General features: G+C 55.6%; 2 protein-coding genes across 5 annotated transcripts in view; one reads left to right on the top strand and one right to left on the bottom strand.

Moving 5' to 3' along the window:
- Positions 1-1,367: 1,367 nt before the first annotated feature.
- Positions 1,368-11,807, top strand: GSS (glutathione synthetase). Of its 3 annotated transcripts, none has more exons than XM_085078970.1 (13): positions 1,368-1,479; positions 1,910-2,045; positions 3,000-3,145; positions 4,368-4,443; positions 5,241-5,380; positions 5,496-5,612; positions 5,746-5,826; positions 6,109-6,186; positions 7,786-7,852; positions 8,422-8,616; positions 9,003-9,084; positions 9,397-9,586; positions 10,246-11,807. In XM_085078970.1, exons 2-13 carry the CDS (start codon positions 1,917-1,919, stop codon positions 10,367-10,369), a joined length of 1,425 nt encoding a protein of 474 aa, XP_084935096.1. In that variant the 5' UTR covers positions 1,368-1,479; positions 1,910-1,916; the 3' UTR covers positions 10,370-11,807. The 3 variants fall into 3 exon arrangements, with proteins under 3 accessions (XP_084935096.1, XP_084935098.1, XP_084935097.1); XM_085078971.1 differs by lacking the exon at positions 1,368-1,479 and adding an exon at positions 1,534-1,618; XM_085078972.1 differs by lacking the exon at positions 6,109-6,186.
- Positions 11,808-12,225: 418 nt separating this feature from the next.
- ACSS2 (acyl-CoA synthetase short chain family member 2) overlaps positions 12,226-22,372 on the bottom strand; it is a 31,145-nt gene continuing 20,998 nt past the window's right edge. Inside the window, exons 8-19 of one of the 2 annotated variants that reach the window (XM_085079606.1) lie at positions 21,877-21,915; positions 19,980-20,117; positions 19,559-19,729; positions 18,625-18,758; positions 18,266-18,398; positions 17,778-17,834; positions 17,416-17,496; positions 16,763-16,871; positions 16,554-16,622; positions 15,274-15,450; positions 14,473-14,547; positions 12,226-13,977 (exon numbers count right to left, since the gene is read on the bottom strand). In XM_085079606.1, the coding sequence (XP_084935732.1) occupies positions 13,850-13,977; positions 14,473-14,547; positions 15,274-15,450; positions 16,554-16,622; positions 16,763-16,871; positions 17,416-17,496; positions 17,778-17,834; positions 18,266-18,398; positions 18,625-18,758; positions 19,559-19,729; positions 19,980-20,117; positions 21,877-21,915 (1,311 nt within the window). In that variant the 3' untranslated portion in view covers positions 12,226-13,849. The remainder of the gene's footprint in view (positions 13,978-14,472; positions 14,548-15,273; positions 15,451-16,553; positions 16,623-16,762; positions 16,872-17,415; positions 17,497-17,777; positions 17,835-18,265; positions 18,399-18,624; positions 18,759-19,558; positions 19,730-19,979; positions 20,118-21,876; positions 21,916-22,372) is intronic. The other variant, XM_085079607.1, reaches the window with a different exon arrangement.

Here is a 22,372-nt window from a genome sequence, read left to right as displayed (position 1 = left end):
TCCCTGTAGCCCCTTCACCCCCTGGAAAGGTGCTGCTCTTGCTCCCTTGGCTGCACATGAGCATCACAGCCCTGTCTCCTCACCAGCCATCCATGGCTTCAAACATTCCTAAACACAAGTCACAAAACAACTCCAGCCCTGCTGCTTTTTTTGGAGCCTCAGAGTTCTATCATAAACGTGCTGTGAAAATGCTCAAGTCCTTCTGTTACTCCACTAACAAATGTTTGCTTGTGATGACAACAAATATTTTTTCTTTTTACACTGTTGTGTTGAAGTACCAACATAGTACCCACTTACTCAGAGGGCAGAGGAAGTTAGGCCTAACAGTTCCTTTGTATATTTAAACAAAAAAAGTAGAAAGGACCTGCTTGGGTTTGATTTATTTACATCTAAATTTTGACTATTCCAAATAGAGAAATAACCCTCTTGATTTCCCACGCCGCCATTTCAAGCCCTGTTGCTGGAAGTGGAATGTCCTGCAAGTTCATGAAAGAACATGAAAGGGTTCTGAGGTCTGGTATTTCCCAGGTGCCCCCAGGCAAGGAGGCCCGAAGTGCCCCAGCCTTGGCCCTGTGTGACACGAGGGCAGAGAGCAGTCCTGTCCCCTCAGGAACCGTGGCAGAGGGAGGGCAAGTCCCCAGTGACAGGGGTAGAAAAATCTCGGCTTGTGCTGTGCGCCAGGGCAGCCCAGACACTGCCGAGCACCTGGGAGCACCTTCCTGCCCGGCACAGGGCCAGGGACATTCCCTGGGGCCACCAGGAGCACTGCACAGCTCCGTGGGGACAACAGGGGCCATCAGCCTCGTGGCTGCCCCGCGGCACCCTCAGCCCGCCCTTCCCAGGCCCTGGCGGTGCGTGAGGGAGCAGGCTGAGGAAATGGAATCATAACGGTATTTCAAATTCCTTTCACTCCCCACGGCAGGTTTGCACTTCCTCTGTCTCCCCCTGCCTGCCAGGGGTGAATTTGAGCTCCCACGAGGGCAGCAGACAATGCAGAGCGAGTGCATGGGTGTCACTGAGTTAACTGGGGGTTTTCACGGAATCACACAGCCGCTGATGTGGAAAGGGCCTAGGATCACTGAGCAGCCATGGCCATCGCTCTGCGCCCCCAGCAGCTGTGCCCCTGCATGCGGCGCTTGGATTTCATGAGCTGCATCCCCACACGGCCGACCAGCCCCAGAGCCTTGTCGCCCGCTTGATGTCGCGACATGACGTCACAGTCCCGTGACAGCGACTCGGCGCGTGCGCGCTGCGCGCTCCCGACGCGGCTCCTCCTCCTCCCATCCCCGCTGCGCGGCATCGCACACCCGCCGCGCTTTTCCCGCGCTGATTGGTTCGTTGAGCTGCCAATCCGGGCCAGAGGCGGGGCGAAGGGCGCGGCCCGTCCAATCACGGCGCGGTCCGCAACGCCTGCACCGAGTGGCCGGAGCGTGTCCGGGCGGCGGAAGCGGAGGCGCCGAGACGGACCGGGGGACGGTGGTCAGTGAGGGGCCGGGAAGGAACCGGGGAGGAACCGGGGTCAGTGAGGGGCTGGGGGCCGGGACGGACCGAAGGACGGTGGTCAGTGAGGGGCTAGGCACGGGGAGCGCCTGGAGGGACCGGGGTCAGCGGCGGGCTGGTGAGCGGGGAGGGACCGGCAGCGTCGGGGACCGCGGGTGGAGGAGGGACCGGGGGTGATGGGTCAGTGGAGGTCTGGGGGCCGGAGAGGGACTGAGGGGTGGGGGGTCAGAGGACAGCGATGGGCCGGGGGTCAGGAACTGGGTGGGGGGGGCGGGCAGGGGTCAGGGACCGGGGTTAGAGCGCAGTGACAGTCTGGGGACCGGGGCTAGGGGGTCGGGGGCTGGGAGGGGGTCAGGGCTCGGGGGTGCGGGACAGCGCTGGTGACCCCGCTGCCGTGCTGTGCCCGCAGCGCTGCCATGGCCGCGCCCTGGCAGGACGTGGTGCGGGACGCGGCGGCCGTGCGGGAGGCGGCGGCGGTGGCGGTGGACGCGGCGCTGCTGGCGGGAGTGCTGATGCGGACCGGGGAGCAGCCCAACGGCTCGGATGTGAGTGCGCGGCGCGGGGACGAGCCCTGCCGTGCCGGGGGTCCCTGAGCCCTTGGCAGGGAGCAGCTCCCGGCTGGAGCACGGCCGAGCTGGGCGCTGCAGCTCTCAGCCATGCCGCCGATGAGTCCCCGAGGGACAGCCCCCCGTACAGCTCCCCTTTGCCAAGGAGAGGGAGGGATTTGGAAAGGCTTAGGAAGCTGGCAGTTCTGGTGCTGGGAGTTAATCCTTCTCCCAGCCTCTCACAACCCGTATGAACCTTTGAACCAGAGGAGAGTCTCACAGAGGGGCCTCTGCTTTTGGCATGTTCCCAGCTACAATCAGCCTTTGCCCCATACCTGGGAGAAGGTGACGGGGTGAAGGTGGCTGGTGTGTGGGATTTACCTCTGGGCAATTCCTGGTGGCTGGCTGGGGTGGAGGGCTCAGCGTGTTGGAGCAGGATGCCATGAGGAATCCCAGAGGAAGAAGTAGTGCATGAGGGGTAGGACACCCTTGGGGACAGGTCCCTGAAGAGCCTGGGGGCAAGCAGGCAGAGGTGTGAGGAGGGAGATCTTCACCACAGCACTGCTCCCAGATGTCAGGTCAGGGCTCTGAGGGATCTCAGAGGGTGAGAGGAAGAGGTAGCCTGGGAGGAAGGGTCAAACATACTGCTAGCATCCCTTGTTTCATGTAAAAATCCACCTTTTCTTTGCCACTGAGATGTTCTGGGATCAGTGCTCCCCAGTTCAGGTGGAGACAGGAGGAAGCAGTCAGCCCAGCCCGAGCTCTGGAGCAGCAGTGTCCCATGGGTAGTTCATACAGCAGAGCCCTCAAAAGTCAGGGATCAGCAGGGTCAAAGCCATGTGTGTACCCAGGAAGAGTGAGGGTAGCTTCAGCCTTCACACAAGAGAGGAGGCATCTTTGTAGTTCCTCTTCAGCTGCCTAGCCCTGACTGCTCTGTTGCATCTCTGCTGGCAGGTGGTGAATTATGCACCCTTCACACTGCTCCCATCTGCAGTGCCACGGGCCTTGTTTGAACAAGCCTACGCTGTCCAGCAGGATTTTAATCTGCTGGTGGATGCCATCAGTCAAAACAAAGAATTCCTGGCGCAAACTCTGGCTAGGTAATGTTTTTACATGTTACATTTTAATGAAACATTTTAGATGTAAAGCGTTTATCCCCTTTGAGGCATTCCTACCTTTCCGAGGTCTCCTTGGGCCTCTGAAAATGGGACATCTGGCCAAGACCTGATTCCCTACAATGATCTTCAACTTTGCCACTGTATCAGGCTCGTGAATTCATACCTGTGAACTTGGCCCCTGGGTTTTAAATACAAATCACTGGAGTCTTTGAGTCCTGGATTTAGCAGCCTCTCTTAGTCTTACTCTGCATCTGCCTGTGTCTGTCCAGTAATCACGAGCTCTGCTGGAGCAGTGGTGAAAAGGAGGTGTTTGTTCTGTTCTCACACCCTTTACCAATTGCTCCCTGTCCTCTCCCAGCTACAAGCTCTGGATTCAGGAGGACTGTCCAGCTCTGGCTTCTGGACTCTGCTGAATTTTTCTGTGGCTGTTGCCCTGGGCTGGAGTGACCATCCCTGACTTTGTTGCTCATAATTGTAGGGCTGATGATTCCACAAATCCCTCTTCCCTTGCCGCTGCCTGTGCATGTGCTGCTGGCTCTGGCACTGGGACAGAGCAGAGGAGGCTGTTTTCCATCATCCTTTTGTTTTGTTAAAGCCTGACCCCTTGGAGCTGTTCCAGAGCTGGCTGCAGCCAGAGCTTGTGGGGACATGTTTGTACCTGTGGTTAAAGAATGCAGCACCTGGGGCCTGTGTGTGCTCAGGTGCCTGTGCTGTGCCAGGGCAGCTCCCTGGAAGTGCTGCTCAGGGATTTGGGACCCTGAGGAAAAGCCAGACCTACTCTAGCAGAGCCACAGTTTGTGGGATTTGGAGCCTGACAGGACAGGGGGGCTTGGATGAAGCTTGTGGAGCTTCTCTGAGCTGTGTGTGGAGGCACAGAGAGACCTGTGGCTTCCTCCCTGAATCTGCAGAATGCTGCTCTGTTTCTTTGCCTTTACTTGTCCCATCTCTGCCCTCCCAGTGAGTCACCTCTGCACAGCAGGGCCTTTTGTGGGGTGGCTGTGCTGGGCAGACTGGGTTTGTGTTGTGGCTTGGCACTGTGCATTCATGGGGAGGTGTTTTACAGTGCTGCAGCACTTGGTCAAGCCCCAGCCCTGCTCTTTGTGCTGGAGATGACCCTGCTAAGGGTTTTTTCTGGAGAAGATCTAATTTTTTTGTTGCTCTGTGACAGCATCAGGGAGCTGACCTGGTCTGTGTTTCTCTCTAGCACCATCAAGGTAGATGACTTCACAGCTCGACTATTCCGAATCTACATGCAAGTTTTGGAGGAAGGCTTGGCACAGGTACCTTGGCAGGGGATCCCAGTGGTCTGTGCCCCTTGGCATCGAGGTGGGAGTGCCTCTGCTCTGGCTGCAAGCTTTGGCACTGTGGACTCTGAGCTGTCCCTTGGCCAGGCTGGTCACTCCCTGTGCTGTGATGTCTTGTCATAGCCTGCGAGCTCAGGACCTTGACCTGTTGAACAGTCAAGCTTCTTGGTTAGTGCTGCTGGGAGCAGCCTGGCCTGGAGAGGGAGGATTTCATATGGTTTGTCTTCTGGGAGCCTCGGGTGTGTGCAGGGACATGTGTCCTGTCAGGCCCTGCACCAGACAGGCCATCCCTGTAGAAGTTCTTTACTCTCAGGAGAGTTGGGAACTCCTGTGCAGCACTGAGAGCTGTGGGCCCTGGGCAGGGGGCAGAGCACCCAGGGGCATGACCTGCAGTGGTTTTTATCAAACTGAGGGTGAAGGACAAGGGGGAATGGCTTCAAACTGATACAGAATAGGTTTACATGAGAGATTAGGAAATTCACTGTGCAGGTGGGGAGGCCCTGGCACAGGGTGCCCAGAGAAGCTGTGGCTGCCCCTGGATCCCTGGAAGTGTTAAAGGCCAGCTTGGATGGGGCTTGGAGCAACCTGGGACAGTGGAAGGTGTCCCTGCCCATGGTTTGGGTTGGAACTAATGATATTTAACGTTTCTTCCGACTCAAACCATTCTGGGATTCTCTGACTGGATCTGGCCTGGGAGGTTTTTGAAGCGAGGTCATTGAAGGATTTGCAGTTAAAGGCAACAGGAGAACCCAGCTCCCCTCCCTGTGTTCCAGACTGTGTTTTTGGGCATCAACCGCTCGGATTACATGTTTGACTGTGGGCTGGATGGCACAGCAGCTCTGAGGCAGATAGAAATAAACACCATTGCTGCCAGCTTTGGGGGCCTCACCTCCCGCACCGCCGATGTCCACAGGTAAGGAGCTCCTCTGGCACTGCAGCAGCTGCACTGCATGGCTCCTGTGCTCTCCAAGCTGCTCCCTGGATCCAGCTGGGCATGGACATGGCATTTATGGCTTGTTGCTCCACAGGCTGGTGTTGAAAGTGCTGGGGAAGACTGAGGAGGCATCACGCCTGCTGCCTAACAACCCAGCGAAGGGGCTGGCCTTGGGAATTGCCAAAGCCTGGGAGCTCTACGGTTCCCAAAGGTAAGGACAGAGGAGGAGAACATGAACAGGAGCAGTGCAGGAGGCCTGAATCACAGAGATGGAGACCTGTTGATCCATCTGGGAGCATGTGGTGGGTTTATGGGTTTAACGATGTCCTTGGTATCTCTTCCAGGGCTGTGGTGATGTTTCTGGTGGAGGAAATCCAGAGGAACATTTTTGATCAGCGATGTGTAGAAAATGAGCTTTGGAACAGGTAAAGGTTGAATTTCCTTGGGTTGGGAGAGGAAGGAGATGGTTCAGTTTCTGGAAAGGGAAGCTGAGCAAACCGCTGCCAGATCATGGCAGGAAGCATAGGATGGATTCCTAAACAGGGAGTTTTTTGGGCTGTAGGACTCCTCTGGCTCCATAGTACAAAGCCTGAGGTTATTTGTGAAGGAACCTACAGATCCTCCTTGCTGGAGCCACCAATTCCACCCGTGATCTGCAGCTCAAGTAGCTCTGCCCAGCCTGGTGACTCTGGCACTCCTCCTGACAGGAATATCCGTGTGATCAGGCGGCGGTTCTGCGATGTGTTTGAGCAGGGCTCTCTGGATGGCTCCAGGAGGCTGTATATGTGAGTATGAGCCAAGGTGCGCACTCCTGCCGTCTCTCGGGCACACGGGGCTGGGAGTGGGCATTTGCAGCCAAAGCTGAGTGTAAGTAGTGACTGTCTGAGAGAGCAGTTCTCTTCCTGCTCCAGGCTGCTGCTTCCTCTTGCAGCTGAAATGATTTGGTGCTCACAGTGGGGAGATTTTGCAGACACACATCAGTCCCTTACAGCTGCAATTGTAATCTCCCTCCTTCAGGCCACAGCCTTCCTTGCTCTGTGGGATTTTACCTCCTCCACAAAGATCTGCTCTGAACAGCCCTGGCCATTTCAGAGGCTTGCACAGAGCCATTTCCTGTTGACTGTTCACGTGATGCTCTGCTAGTGGGAGCTGGGTTGGGTTGTTAGTGCTGGAGGAGGAAGCATTCCATGTCCTTTGGGGATCTGTTGGGTTTGAACTCACTCAGTGTCTTGCCCACTCCCTGTGGAGACAGGACGGGTGGGTCACAGGCTCCCAGCTGGTCCCAAGTGTGACGTTTGTCCTTTTTCCAGGTAATGTGCAAACCTAAAGGAAGACATGATTTCATGCCAATGATTTTTCTGTAGTTAGGCTGATTTTTTTTCATGGTTTGACCTTTGGTGTCTGTGCTGTGTTTAATTAACAAATACATTTGTCTTGGCTGGACAGCTGAGGGGAAAGTGTATCCCCTGTGCTTCCTCCTGAGTTTCCTTCTCTGTCACTGCTGGATGTCTCTGCCTTTCCCTTCCTGCCTGCCAGCAGCTCCCTGACCATGAGCACAGTTTTGTGGCCAAAGCTCGGGTGTGTGGTGCTACAGCTGTGCTGCCAGCCCAGCCCTGGCACGGTGGTTTGGTGCCTCTCAGATTGTTGAGTTGATGTCCTGCCTTGAATTGCCACAGGACAGGAACTCTGTTCCCTGCCCCTTCAAGAATCATAGAATCAGAGGGTTGTTACGGTTGGAAAAGACCTTTGAGATTGAGTCCAACCTTTAATGCAGCACCCCCAAAACTGAGTCCACAAGTGCCATATCCACACCTTTTAAATCCCTCCAGGGATGGTGACTCCACCACTGCCTTGGGCCACCTGTCCTAGTGCTTGACAACCCTTACAGTGAAGAGATTTTCCCTAATCTCCAATTTAAACCTCCCCTGGTGCAACTTGAGGCCATTTCCTCTTGTTCTTTCCCTTGTTTCCCTGGGAGCAGAACCTGATCCCCACCTGCCTGCCCCTCCTGTCAGGGAGTTGTGGAGAGCAAGAAGGTCCCTCTGAGCCTCCTTTTCTCCAGGCTGAGTCACCCAGGCCAGTGTGGGGTAGAAGCTTTTTAAAATGAGGTTCTTACCTCTCTGTTGGGCTGGGTGTCAGAATTATTGAGCCTTTGGTTAGAGCAGAGGCCAGATGTCAGCTCCCTGTGGCTTGGGACAGGCCAGGCTGGTGTTCAGTGGGGAGGAGCCAGGGCTTGCAGTGCTGAGCTTGCTGTGGTGGAGCCAGGCAGCAGGAGGATGCCCAGAGGCCATGGAGAAAGGGCAGATGGCTGTGATCTCCCTGTGGTGCTGGGGGTAGGGCAGGGCCTGGCCTGGCTCTCTGAGCATTTCTGGTTTCCATTCCAGGGATGGCCAGGAGGTTGCAGTGGTGTATTACAGAGAGGGCTACGTGCCCCAGACCTACAACGAGCAGGTCAGTACCCACCTCCCTGCCCCAGAAACCACCAGCTGGGCCTGTCTGGGCTGGGGTCAGTCGTGCCTGGTGGGGCTGGGAGCATTGGGAAGCTGTGACTCCTGAGAGTCACATACAAAAAATGGGTGGTTTTCTTCTCCAATCACCACTCGGGGTGATCCTTTAGCAGCACCAAATTGCTTTTGTACAATAGGGGTTAATACAGGCATGAGCACCTGCTCAAAGGTTTCAGACTTGATCTGCAGATCACTCTGTGCTCTCTTAGCACAATCAGGCTGCAGGTAATAATAGCACAGAGCAGATCTTGCTGGTGTCTCGAGGTGGCAGCACTGGACAAGCTGAGGAGGGAGCATACAGCGGATTAATGTGACTGTGCTGTTCCCAGAGGTGGTGGGAAATCCCTGTCTGCTTTTCCCCGGAGTGCTACTCCCACCCCCTGTCCCTGCCAGCAGGCAGGGAGGAGACAAACCATATGTCGATAACTGCACAGAAAAGAACAGAGCAAACCTTTTGTGGTTTTTTTGTTTTTTTTTTTTCCTCACGGGGTGGTTGCTCCCTCGCTGCCTCAGAACTGGGAGGCACGGCTGCTGCTGGAGAGGTCCCGGGCAGTGAAGTGCCCTGACATTGCCACCCAGCTGGCAGGCACCAAGAAGGTGCAGCAGGAGCTCAGCCGGCCAGGGACACTGGAGAAGCTGCTGCCCGGCCACCCTGAGGCCATTGCTCGGCTAAGAGCCACCTTTGCTGGACTCTACTCGCTGGACGAGGTGAGTGGGAGGAGGCTGGAGCAGGAAGGGACAGGCAGACCTGTGCCCTTTGGTTAAGAAGAGGAGAGGGCTTTGTTGTGGTCGCTGGGGAATTTGTTGATCCTGTTCAGAGGGATCTGCTGAGGAGCCCCTGCTGCTCCCTGATGCTTTGTTCACAGAACCACTGAGGTTGGAAAAGCCCTCTCAGATCACTGAGTCCAACCTTTGACCAAACACCACATTATCCAAACCTTTGACCAAACGCCATGGCACTGAGTGTTGTGTCCAGTTGTTCCTTGAACACCTCCAGGGATGGTGACTCCATCCAGCTCATTCCAATGCAAAACCATCCTTTCTATGAAGAAATCCTTCCTGATGTCTAACCTGCTTCCATCCTTTCCTGCCAGGGTGAAGAGGGTGACAGGATAGCTGCCACAGCCATTGCTGACCCTGACCGCTTTGTGCTGAAGCCTCAGCGGGAGGGTGGAGGTATGACTGGGCTGAGCCCCTGGGGGTTTCCATTGGGCTCTGTGCTGTATTGGGGACAGGCAGTACCTGCCAGCTCCTGGTCCTGTGCTGAGGGATGGGGTGGCTTGTGGCTACAGCCGTGGGGACAAGGCATGGCACTAAGGCAGTGCTGCTCCTGCAGGAGCTCCCAAAGCTCCAGTGCTGGGTGTGGAGAGCCCAGGCAGCAGCTGGAGAGGCACAGGCTGGGTTATTTGGAGTGCCAAGGACACAGAGCTGGGACCAGTGGCTCCTGCTGTCCTGGGAGGGGCTTGATGTGCTGGTTTTGTTTGCCAGGGAACAACCTCTATGGTGAAGAGCTCAAGCAGGTTCTGGAGAAGATCAAAGACAGCCCTGAGAGAACCTCCTACATCTTGATGGATAAAATCAAACCCCAGCCGGCACTGAATTACTTGCTGAGGGCTCACAGTCCCCTCCGTGTGTCCGAGTGCATCTCTGAGCTCGGGATCTTTGGTGTCTATGTCAGGTGAGGACTGTGCTTGTGTTCCCAGGCAGTTCCCTGCTCCTGATGGGGATCAGGAGTGTTTTGCCCTCTGTGCTGCCCAAGCACAGCCACAGGACAGATGTCTGGAGATGTGCAGGGGACAGATGTGACCATTCAGGCTGTGCCCCCTGGCAGCAGCTCTGAGCACGTGTCTTAAAAATGAGGTTCTGCACCTCTGAACCTGCTGCCAGATGAGTTGTTGGGAAACCACAGGGCTCCTGCTGGCAGTTACTGGTGTAACAGGATCTTGGGATTGATGTGTTTCATTCCTGACTTATGGGAGCACTTGGGTTCTGGATGCAGCCATGTGTGTGGCTTTTCTGACACCCTGGTGATTTCTGAAATACCTGAAGGCCTAATGTGGTTGTGTTCAACCCTAAATAGTGGTTGCTCTTAAAAACCCTTATAGGCCCTGTTTCCATAGGGTATAAATGAAAGTCCTCACACAGTTCTGGGACCAAAGGTGCTCAGGTAGCACTCAAACCCTGGCACTGCCCATGTGCAGAATGGCCAGTGAGGCCACCACTGCAGAGCACCTTAACCCTGGGGTTCTGCCCTGCTCAGGGGGATGACAGAGAAGGTGCATCGCAATGCCACAAGCCCTGTGCTCTGTGGGGGCTCAGTTTCCCTTTCCTTTGCAGGCAGGGCCAGGAGCTGGTGCTGAACCAGGCCGCTGGTCACCTCCTGCGCACCAAGGCCATCGAGCACGCGGACGGCGGCGTGGCAGCTGGGGTGGCCGTGCTGGACACACCGTACCTGGTGTGAGGAGCCACGTCCCATCCCACCCTCCTCTCTCTGCTGCCTGGAGAGCTCATCTGCCACAGGGATTTCTCCTTAGGGTGCACTTGTCAAGGCCTGACGTGCTGGAGGCTGTGAGGAGGGACAGTGTGGATACAACTGCTCAAAGGTGCTGGGTGCCAGCCCCAGCTGCTTCTTGTGATTCGCCCTGCAGGGAGAAGGGATTGCCTTGCTCTGCCTGCTCAGGGGGCCCTGCCCTGTGCACAGCCCAGCTGTGGCTCCCAGCACTGCAGGGGTCAGGGTGTTCCCTTGGAGCCTGGCTGGGGACAGGGGTACCTACAGCAAAGGGTGAATGTGCCACATCAGGCCTTTGTGCTGTGTCACTTCTGAGCTCTTGGATGCTGCGTTATTTCTGGAGACGTACAAAGCCTAAGGAATGAGAGGAGAAAGGTGGATGGGCAAGTACCAGCATTCATCTTCATCCAGTGCCTCAGTGCTCTCCAGCTGAAACAGGAGAGCCCAGCTCCATACACCATGGCCCCTCCAGCCCTCCTTCCTGTGCTGCTGCTATCCTGATTTCTATTTTTCCCTGTGCCTGAGGATCCTCAGGGTTCCTGCACAAGGCACAGCTGCCCTGGGTAATTTGCCCAAGGGTCTTTCGCTTGCTTTTGCTTTGCCCAGCTCCTGTTTTGCTGGACTGGGTGCTCATCCCAAACAGTGCCTCTGTGCCACACAGGGCAGGCAGCCCTGCAGCACTGTCTGCTCCTGCTGCCTCCTGCAGTCCTGGCCAACAGATCTCCACAGGCTGGTGTAAGAATCCCTCAGAGATGGAGGCAGCTCTCAGTGCAATGCAGAATTGGAGCCTTGTGTGTGCTGATAAACCCTGAATGCCCCAGGCTTGTGCCAGTACATCCCACTGCAAGTCAAACACTGAGCATCTTCCTGTCGGGAAACCCTGACCTTGGAAATGGTCCTGCTGAGACTGGGAGTTCTGGGGTGAGGAAGCAAAGGAATTGCAGGAGAGGCTGGGCAGCACAGCCCCAGCTCCAAGCACCTTGCTCTGGGACCAGCACAGCGGATGGGGAGACATGTCTCCCTCCAGGTTTCATGGATCAGTGGGAACAGCACAGCAGTGGAGTGTGGGCTCTCCTACTCAAGGTCTCCTGCCTCTTCCTCCAGCCCCTTTTCCTCCTCAGCCCTGAAAGCTGCACCTTTCTGGCAGTGAAGAGCCCAGGCAGGCTCAGCCTGACCCTGTCAGTTACACAGAACCAGCACAAAGGCAGAATTCCTGCAGAATGGATGTGGTGACAGCCCTGCTGGCTCATTGCTGCTGTGGCATCAATCACCAATCAGTCACCTGGGAAACTGCTCCATTCTTCAAGTATGACTGAAACTGGAATTCCTGGGTGTTTTGTTGGGGGCTTGATTACCCCAAGCCAGAGATTAAAAGGAATGTGCAATCTGACCATGCTGATTGTGCCAGGTTTGTCTGAGCCCAGGGGCACCCCTGGCCAGGTGTACAAGTGGCTGTGCCTGGGAGGGCACCAGGCCTGGGGTGGAGGTGAGGCAGCCCCGAGCTGTTCTGACAGCCCTGAGACTCCTCAGCTGCTCACCTGTGTCCCTGGTATGGTGCTGCATGAGAGGGTTGGAGACCAGGGGGAAACTGAGGCACAGGCTGCAGCCCCAGAGCCAGCACTACTAACCTTGCACAAACACAGTAAATCCCAATCCATGGAAAGACATGCTACTTGGCAGGAACCTGCCCTTCCCCATCCCAAAACCCAGTCCTGGTTTAGGGCACAGCCACACCAACTGTACTGAGCACCCTGAACTCAACAGCACACAAGCACCTACTGCCCACACATACTCCAAGCCTATTTCCATTTTGTTTTCTTGAATTTTATTCCATTTTGCATTAAATTCTCGCTGTTTTCCAGCCAAAATTACATAGCTGACAAAGAGTAACAGGAGGAACAATGATGTAGGAATCCTTGTCACCAAGGTGGCACAATCCAGTGGTATGGAGCTGTGGGGGCACAGGGCACACGGGCAGGCACCGAGGTTACAGGTGACACAGGTGCTGTGCCAGTGAGAGCAGCAGGTAGCAAGTGAGATTTGGGACTTGGCCAACAGCCCAGCAGAGCACCCCAACACCTGCCCTGAGCACCCCAGCCCAGAGGCAGCTGTTCCTCCCTCCCAGCCCCCCAAGCCAGCTCAGGTTGCAGGTAATGCCTGTCCACTGGCACTCCCCAAAACAGCTGTTGCAGCAAGTTTTAAAGCCCAGTTCTCCTTTGGTTTAAGTGCAAAATCAAACAGTTTACATGCAGGTTTCAGAAAGACATTGAAAAGGAGGTATCAGCCCCAGCTCAGGCCTGGCTGGAGGTTAATGTCCTTCACTGGAAGAAGGATGGCTTTGGCAGGATCCTGGTCTTGGGCAAGAGGTTTGGGGGCCTTTAGCTCTCATCATCCTTAAGCCATGTCAGATTTAAGCCAACATTAATATTTAAACACCATTTTTTCCTGATGAGGAAAGGTGTAGGACTCCCACAGCCCTGCCTGCCTTGATTGCTGTAGCAGTGGTCATGGGACACCTGCCATGGGAAAGGTGTCTCAGCCTGGCTTGTTTCCCCACCACCCTTGGGTGTAACAGCCTCCAGTCCTGCAAAGGGAGCATCCAGCTGCTCCAGCTCTGGTTCAGCTGTGAGTTGGTGGCAGCAGGGCTGGAGAAACTGGGGCTGCATGGAACATGTCACACCAAGGCTTTTCCCTTCCTGGCTCTCTATGGTGTCCATGGCCAGTGAGGGACCCTGGATTGGGGACAACTCACCGGCTGGCACAATACAGTTAAGAAGCAGCGTATCTTGGTAACAGATTGCCCCAAAAAAGCCTGTTCAAAGCCCAGAGCTCCCTGAAGCCTTGTCCCACTCCCTTGGAGATTCTGGGGACCTGTGCTAGCTGCAGGACAGCTGGTGCAGGACAAGCTCAGCTGTGCAGGGATGGTGTGGGTGTTGCAGTGCTCCTGCAGCTTGCAGCACTCCAGGACAAAAGGAAGCTCAGCTGCTCTGTGGGCAGTGGCAGATGCACTTCCCAGGCCTGCCTGCATTGAGTAACTCCAGCACCACTTCTCCTCCAACTCCCAAAGCTCCTTCCCACTGTGCAGAAAGTGCCAGGACCCCTCCAGGACATAAAGTAAATTAACATCCTATTCCCCCCCCCACCCCAAAAATTAATTAAATTAAAATCAAGAATGAGGTGCTGAAAAGGGAGGATGAGTCCCTCTGTGCACCAGGCTGCCCCTCAGATGTGTGACATCCATCTGGAACATGACAGACACCTCACCCAGGGCATGGACACAGCCTCTCCAGAGCCAGACTCTCCTCGTTCCTATGATTGGTACATTCAATTCAACAGGTGAAGGTTTCCTTCCAGGCAGGCAGTGGCTGTTGGAGGGACCTGCTCATCAGGTGCCACTGCCACAGTTCTGCTCAGCAGGGACAGGACCTGCTGCTACTGCTTAGTGTCACATCTGCTGTTGAAAAGGTGTTTGATGATGCCTGGGTCTGCCAAGGTGGAGATGTCCCCCACATCTTGGTCATTTTTGGCAATCTTCCTTAATATCCGTCTGGTGATCTTTCCTGTAATGACAGCCATTGAAAGGAAGCAGCAATCAGAATGGTTTGGGGTGGAAGGGACCTTAAAGTTCATCTCTTTCCAACCCCCTGCCATGGGCAGGAACACCTTCCACTATCCCAGGTTGCTCCAAGCCCTGTCCAACCTGGCCTTGGACACCTCAGGGATCCAGGGGCATCCCCACCCTCACAGGGAAGAATTCCTTCCTTACATCTATTCAATCTACACCTGCCCTCTGCCACCATAAAACCATCACTCCTTGTCCTTCATTATCTTCTTCATTATCAGTATATTGTCCATATACAAAGTCCCTCTTCCCCAGGAGTCAGGATCTCTTCAGCATCCTTAGCAGAAGTGGGAAGTACCAGACCTGCACATCCTGCTTGCCCTGATCTTGCACCTCCCCTAATCTGAGCAGCCCTGGACAAGTAGTGCAGGGCTGATCAACTTCCACCAGCAGGAGCTGCCCAGTCCTCCCCAGCACCATCCCTGGCACTCACCTGAGCGGGTTTTGGGCAGGCTGGGGGCATACTGGATGTAATCAGGTGTTGCTATCGGCCCGATTTTTTCTCTGACTGCAAAAAAAGAGAGATTTTCATTGTAGGGATGAGGAAAAACCACAGATCCTTTCCAGTCAGGATGGAAAGTTAGGGCACAGAGAGCCCAGCTCCTGGGGCACCTGGCAGGGCAGTGCCTGGGGCTGCTGCACCTGAGCCTCCACATGGTGAGAGGGGACAGAAAGACATGCAATGCCAGCAGGACCATAAGCACATCTCCCCTACAGCAAGAGCACTCATTGTTTCATTCCCTCCATCCTTCAGAGACCTCCCTAATGGCTACAATCATCACCATGACCATTTTGACAGAGCAAGGGCTGATTCACTGATGGGTTCCTCCAGAGAAGCAGCTGCCACAGGTCCATTTTGTGTATTAAATGCTGCAGTTTTCAGTGAAACAGCTCCTTGAGAGCAGAGCATGAACACCCAGAGCACCACCCCAAAGCACCCAGGATGTCCCAGTCTGCCAGGGAGAGCCCTGCACTGGAGAGCACTGCTGCAAACAAAAGCCTGCTGAGCACCCCAGTCCCTCACAGGGCTGCCAGCTCCCACGAGGCAGAGATGGCATCACATGAGCAGCCAAAGGCCGGGAGAACTAATTTTAGTCTTTGTCAGCCCTGCTCTGTCATCAAGGGGCACCTTGTGGCAGTTGTCCATGCTGCATTCCCCAGACCACAGGCACCTCCTGCAAGCACCCAAGCCCTTAACCCCTCCACCTGCTCCCCGATATTTGGCTGTTGTTACCTTGTTTCTTGAGCTCATCTGAGAGGTTCTTGGTGAACTCGTGGCCCTCTCGGAGGGTCACAAAGCAGTAGAGGCACTCGCCCTTCAGGGGGTGGGGGTGGCTGACGACTGCAGCCTCAGCCACCGCGGCATGCTCCAGCAGGGCTGACTCCACCTCCGCCGTGCTCAGCAAGTGGCCTGGGAACAAGGGGGAGACAGAGCTTTACAGACTGCGGGAAGAGGCCTGAGGGTGTAAAAGGCCCTAAACTACAGGTCAGAGAGCTTCAGTTTAATGTGCCTGGGGAAGAACAACAGCTGGAGAGACTCGTTTCAGCAGTGCTCTGAAAGCTGCCAGGTGTCACTCACCTGCAGAAGCCACCTGGCTGTTTCCCCTCCCACCTTTAGGCTTCTTTCTGGAACACATCATGGACAGTTCACAGTGATGCCCTTCAAAAGCTGCATTTGGCAAGAGGAGATCTGCCCATATGGTCAGCTGGAGGGTGCTGAGAGGAAGAGGTTGGATCTGCAGAGTCCAGTCCCCAGCTCATTGCCATGGGGGAACTTCACAACTTAGGGCAAGGGCACAACTCACTCCTGCACACCTCTGCCCCCTGCACCTATGCTAAGACATCCCACCCTGGCACTGCTGTCACAGAAAGCCACAGGAAGGTGGTCAACTCCCAGAATGACCAGTTGGTGGAAAATCAGGCACAGCTGGTCAGGTGAAAGGATCTAATTTGATCCAGGGACAAGTACAGCAGCATCTCCGAGCCAACAGGACATACCTGGAGGTGCCAAGCTCCAGGAAAGCAGGGAGGGAACTATTAAATAGAGTATATGGAAAATGATGGGCTGAGAAGCAGCTGAATTTCCAAAGACTCAGGCAAGAGAGGTGGGAGAATCTTCAGAGCTCTGAGCAGCCTGATCCAGCTTTGAGGTGAGCCCTCCATGGAGCAGCAGGCTGGATAAGGACCCCCATGGTCCTGCCCAAACTCTGTGATTCTCTGTGGCCCTAATCCTTCAGCACAGAGGTGTCCTGGCTGGTTAAAGAAAATTCCTTCCCTCCAGGGCATTGTCTCCAGAAGAAATGGTGCAGAAAGTCACCAACTTACAGGCTTGTCTGTCCCTGAAATAACCCTGACCCAGCAACTCGACCACCTTGAGGACAGGTTGCTGGGCAGAATCATAGATGCAGAACCATCCCACATAAACCAGACGGTTTTTAAAAGGATGCAGAAGTGTCACAAAGAAAGGTGTCACAAAGCACATTGGTCCCCACTGAAAACAAAACTCCTTCTTACCAGAAACATTCAACATGTCATCAATTCGCCCTGTGATCCAGTAATAACCATCTTTATCTCTTCTGCAACCTAAAAATAGCCAGAAGTGAGTGTGAGGCAGCAGGGCCGGCCCTCAGAGCAACTGATAAGGGATTCTGAGGGTAGGACAGAGTGAGATTTCTGCTGTTGTCCCCAGCAGTGTGTGGCCACACCAGCCTGGACCCCCTTACCATCGCCTGTCACATAGTATCCAGGGAACTTCTTGAAGTAAATGGTTTCAAACTGCTGGTGCTTTCCGTAGAGCGTGCGCATGATCCCTGGCCAGGGCTGCTTGAACACCTGCGGGTGAAAACACAGAGCTGGGACACTGAGAGCCAAACCAACAACCCAGGGTTGCAGCACAGTGAGAGAAGTATCAGAGGCAATCATGGTAGCACGCAGACATGTGCTGCTCAGTGCTGGTGCACTGGGAAAACCTCCCCAGGTTTGGCCAGGGGGGAGGGATTTGGCTGAGTTGTTCCCATCCTCCTGCCTTGCCCACATGTGCAAGTGCATTTAGTGATCAGCTGTAGGAGCTCCCTGAAAGTTAAGGCCTTGGAGGGAGTTCCCACCACCCAAGGGGGTTCCCTGTGTGGACCAGAGTTAGTGGAGGTAAAATCACAGATTTTTTAAGGTTGGAAAAGACCTTTAAGAATCATCAAGTCCAACTGTCAACCACTAAACTATGTCTTCTAGTGCCACATCCACACATTTTTTGAACATTCCAGGGAGTGGTGACTCTACCCCTTCCCTGGACAAAAAGATGTGTGCATGCTTCCATGAATGTCCCAGAACTCACAGGGAATGGACAAAGGGAGGGTGGGGAAGATCAGCCCTTCCTTACCAGGTAACCTTCTGCTTCTCCTTCCAGCTCTTCCCCTGACTCGCTCAGGATGGCAGGGACCACTCCAAAAAAGGGGAATGTCTGCCATGAGGACCAGGGAGAAAGGAGAGATGGAGGTGAGCCCCTGCATTAGACCCCTGGGAAGCAGAGGGAGTGGGAGGCAGGGCAAGGGCAGCTTTGGAGAGCTGTGGTACATGGGGCCTGTGAGTGCAGGTGCACAGGGCCAGGCCTGCCATTTTGGGTAGTGGTCACCTCCCCATGTGCCCCACTGTCCCCCCACCCCCTGGCAGGCTGTAACCACCCAGCCATGGCACAGACTGGGCCCTGCTGATGCTCCTGGAGAAGAAAACACAAGTACTCACAGCAGAGCCTGGCTTCATGGGGGTGGCAGCAGGAAGGGGTGTCAACATGTGGCCTCCCTGCAAAGAGAGGCAAAACCAAGTGAGGTTGGGCCACGCCAGTCCATCCCACAGCTGTGCCACCAGGGAACAGCACATCCCAGACAGGCCTGCCCAGAGCAGGTGTGCAGAGGGGCCTGGGGAAGGATATGGCAGCGGATAGGGGATGTGTTTGGGCACAAAGCTTTGGAGCTGCTGGGGGTGGGAAAGAGGGGAAGGAGAGCAGTGTCCAGAGCAGAGTTTGGAAAAGACCCTTTGGAGGGGAAGGGTTCCCCTTGGAGCCTGTTTGAGGTGCAGGACAGGAAGAGCAGAAGTGGCACACCAGAGTTTTCTGGGCAGGCCAAACAAATAGTTCCCACAGACCCAAACCCCCACTATGGCAAACATGCAAAGAGGCCCTGCAGGGAGCCCAGGGGACAGAGAGGTGCCAGGGCCACCCAGCGAGGACTCACCGTCTCTGTCTGCCAGAACGTGTCCACAATGGGACACCTCTCCTCTCCCACCACACGGTAGTACCACAGCCAGGCCTCGGGGTTGATGGGCTCACCCACGGTCCCCAGCACCTTCAGGGACTTCCTGCTGTGCCTGCAGAGAGGAGGGGGCTGCCAGGGGCTCAGCAGGCCATGGAGAGCAGCAGCTGTGAGCCTGCTGCACAGCAGAGCCTGCAGGAACCCCAGGGTTACCCAAAATGGGCTTTCCAGGCACAGCTCAGAGCTTTCTCAGCACTTCCATAGGAGCAGAGAGGACACCTGGATCATTTTGGCATCTCCCACTCCGCCCTGCTGTGCACAGCCAATCTAGTGGCACTCACTTTTTGACAGGCTCCTCCCCATACTTCATCAGCAGCCGGATGGCTGTGGGTGCTGTGTAGAACTTGGTCACCTTGTACTTGTCAATGATGCTCCACATTCTCCCGACATCTGGGTAGGTGGGGACACCTTCAAACTGAGCAGGAGACAGAACAGTGACACAGCTGCTCCTCACTGCTCCCTACCTGCAGCACCTGCCTGAGCAGGAGGGGCCAAACAGCAGCTGGACCCCAGCATATCCTTACAGGGGTACCACGCAACCAGCCCAGGTAAAGGACCTCCCTTACTGCCTCCTTGGGATGGATTTGATATCAGCCCACCCCCGGTGTCCTAGCAGATGTCCCCTGACAACCCCTTGCAGCACAGGCACTTGGGTGGCCACCACAGTGACACAGTCCCACCAGCCCAAATGACCCTGCGCATGTGGCAAAGGGCAAGAGGTCCCAACACTGACAGAACCACAACCCAAAGTACCAAGAACCCCCTAAAGGCCTCCCCCAACATAACAGTGATTCTCCTGCTCGCATTTCCCTGGGGATTCTTGGTCACATGTCTCTGGCTCCCTGATCTGTTACACTGCCAAGAGAGATACAGGCACAGGAGTTAAGGGACAAGTTGTCAAATCAGCATCAGCAGGGAAAACACCACTCCCTGATCCAATTTTTCCATTAACTCAGAGCAGCCCTGGCTCCACTGGTACACAAGACTTGTACTTTTAAGGGAAAGAAAGAGGGGACCATTTGAAAAATTAACCAGCCAAAAGCCACACACAAACTAGCCCCCCCGAGCAGTCACCATGTCCTGCTTGGGGATCACCACCCTTCCCTGCAGAGCCCAGGGCACTGCACATCACCACACAGCAATGCAGGGATGCAGCTCAGCACCACCATCTCCCTTTTCCTGCAGTGACAGCACCCACTGGCAGCCAGCACTTACCAACACACTCGTGGCTCCATTTGCCAGGGGTCCGTAGGTGAGGTAGGAATGGCCTGTTATCCATCCGATGTCAGCCGTGCACCAGTACACGTCGTCAGGTTGGTAATCAAACACGTATTTAAAAGAGGCTGCAGCAAAAATCATGTAGCCACCCACAGTGTGCAGCACACCCTACGAGGAGAAGGCACAGCAGTGTCAGGGGGAGCTCCCACATGGGCCTCAGCCTGCCAGGCCAAGCTGAGCATCACTGAGCACCACTGAGCTCTGACAGCAGCTGAGCTGGAATGACCAGCATGGTCCCTTTCCCAAGACCTCTGTGGTTCCTCCTCTTAGTGGGGCCTCCCAACTCCCCCCTCACCAGTTCCCCCAGCTGAGGGGTTCCTGTGGCTCAGCTGTCCCGTGCAGAGAGCCAGGAGCACACCTTGGGTTTTCCAGTGGAGCCGCTCGTGTAGAGGATGAAGAGCTCGTCCTCGGCGTCGCACCACTCAGGCTCACACTCCGTGCTGGCACCACTCATCAGCTCGTGCCACCATGAGTCCATGGCTGGGTTCCAGGGGGTCTGAGGAAAGCAAACATTGGAAACAGGCTTGTCCAAAAACAAGAGATGGGGGATGAGCAGCGCAGCCCAAACCTCACCCCCTTGCAGACTATCGAGGGGATGTTCACAGCACAGCCTGATGCAAACCATGCACCAGAGCTGCAGCTCCCACTCCAGAAGCTCCTTTTCACAGCCCACAGCCACGAGGAAAACCTTTAAACATGGTCTGCCTGCAAGACCTGAAGCAGAGTGTCCAGACCACAGGTAACGGCGATGAATCCCTCTGGGCAGCAGCAGCAGCCAGGAGAGGCCCTGCAGCAGCAGCAGCAGCTCTGGGCTGTCCCCACAAACAGGCTCCTCCTGCCCTGTGAGGCTGCCCCGAGCTGCAGTCCCACAGCCAAGCAGCAAGCACAGCCACACAGCACCTGTCCCACAGCCACGTGTCCCACACACCTCACAGAGACCCTGACTGCAGCATAGCCAGAGACAAAGAGCAGCACGGTGCGCTCACACTGCTTGGCCCTGCAGGCCCCCAAAAATCTGTTGTCTGGGTTTTTAGGTAATTGCCCTGGTAAGAAATGACTGCTCCAATGCAGAGCCACCCAGCACTGGCTGTCTGAAGATGCCAGAACTGTGACAGAGCCAGCAACACCTGTGGCTGATGGCAGAGGTCACCCTGAGGGCTGCTCTGGCTGTATCCCTCCAGGTTGATGGCACAGTTTAGAGCAAGATTTAACCTCCCCTGACCTTCTCGCCTGTCCTCAGAGCAGCTTGGGGGAAGCTAGGCAGGGAACACACCCCGGCCTCAGCTCAGACCTCCACTTCCCACATCTCTGCGAGGGCAGGGACCTGACCCAGAGCCCTGCACATTTCCTCCACACAAAGCCAGACTCCCCACAGCTCCCTCAGCTGGGATGCCCAGAGAGCAGCCATGGGGTCACACAGTGACTCTCCACAGCCCTAAAGATGTTCATGTCATGTCTGGAGGCACTGGGACCCCACAGCCCAGCACGCAGCTCCTGCCCATGAGGTACAAGGGACGCCAGTTGCTTTACAGCTTGGCACAACCGAGCCCACTTGGAGAGCTTTCATGGACCCCCAGGGCTCCTGGCTTTACCTGGGAAAGCAGCTTCCACAATTCTGTCCCACCAGCAAGCTCCCAGCGAGGCACCAGTTAAACGAGCCCAAGGCCATCCAGCAGTTGTTTCTTACATCTCTACTTCAAGGATCCTTGGTTTAGCACCCAACCTCCAGTGCCCCAGGGAGGAGGTCAGACCCATGGCACTGTGTGTCTTTGCCTGCCTGCTCTGAGGGTCCAGAAGCCACAGCTCCCTGGATAAGGCAGGCAGAGTCCACATGGAGGGTCTGGAGCTCCAGGTTTGCTGCCTGGGGCCAGGAAGCTGCAGGTGACCCCTGCCAGCCTCCCTGCAAAGGGAAATGCACGGTGAGAGCTGCTTTTGAAAGGCAGAGAGACAAACCCTGAGCTGGATGCTGACACTGCATCCCAGAGGCTCTGCATTCCCCCAGGCAGCACGCTCCCTGTGCCCAGGGGCTCATGGATGTGGGGCTGGTTTTGGAAGCACTGGTGGCACTGCATTCACCCCCACGCCGTGGGCAGCCTGGCAAGCTGGGTGGGGTCTGTCACTGACATGCAGCTGCTGGCACCCCGGTTAGGAGGGCACGTGTGGCCGTGCAGCCAGAGCAGTTAGGGGAGGTGGGAGCTGCACGGGAAGCAGAGGGGAGGTGCCAAAAAGACGAAGGCAGTGCTGTGTGTAAATACCTTGGGATGGAGTCTCTGTGAGCTCTCAGTCTTTTTTTCCTGTTAAAAATCCACAAAGAGGGTGAGAAATTTGGGAAGCGGAGGATCCATATGGGTTTTGAAGGCAGGGAGCTGGAAGCCCACAGGCCTGGATGCTGGGAAACCACACTGGCAGGCTGGAAAATGCTCAGATCCAGGGCCAGGCCAGGAGATGCCCTCTGAGCAGAAGCCTGCCCATTTCCATCACCTTCCCTCGGTACCTGCTGCCTCCAGGGCACCCCTCCACATGGCTGGCTGGGAACAGAGGCACAGAGCCACCATGCAGCTCACAGACCATCCAAGAGCCTCACACAAGCCAATGGCACAATAAAAATGCATCCACAAGGGAAAGAATCTTTAATAAAGTGTTTGAATAAGCAGAGCAGCGAGAGCCAAAGGGTAAGAGACCCCTCCAGCCTCCTCCCAGGATATTCTGCACAAAAACCTCACCCTACCTCACCTAATGGAACCAGCATGA

Source organism: Lichenostomus cassidix, chromosome 20 (assembly GCF_008360975.1).
Source record: "Lichenostomus cassidix isolate B80296 chromosome 20, HeHo_3.0, whole genome shotgun sequence".
Classification (NCBI taxonomy): Eukaryota; Metazoa; Chordata; class Aves; order Passeriformes; family Meliphagidae; genus Lichenostomus; species Lichenostomus cassidix.
Note: the sequence above shows the minus strand (reverse complement) of the source record. Positions and strands in the feature narration are given on the sequence as shown.

Coding starts and splice junctions, on each gene's coding strand:
- GSS (XM_085078970.1), top strand. CDS start 1,917: ATGGCCGCGCCCTGGCAGGACGTGGTGCGGGACGCGGCGGCCGTGCGG. Junction 6,187..7,785: donor GGCTCCAGGAGGCTGTATAT/GTGAGTATGAGC, acceptor TTTCCATTCCAG/GGATGGCCAGGAGGTTGCAG. Junction 9,587..10,245: donor ATCTTTGGTGTCTATGTCAG/GTGAGGACTGTG, acceptor TTTCCTTTGCAG/GCAGGGCCAGGAGCTGGTGC.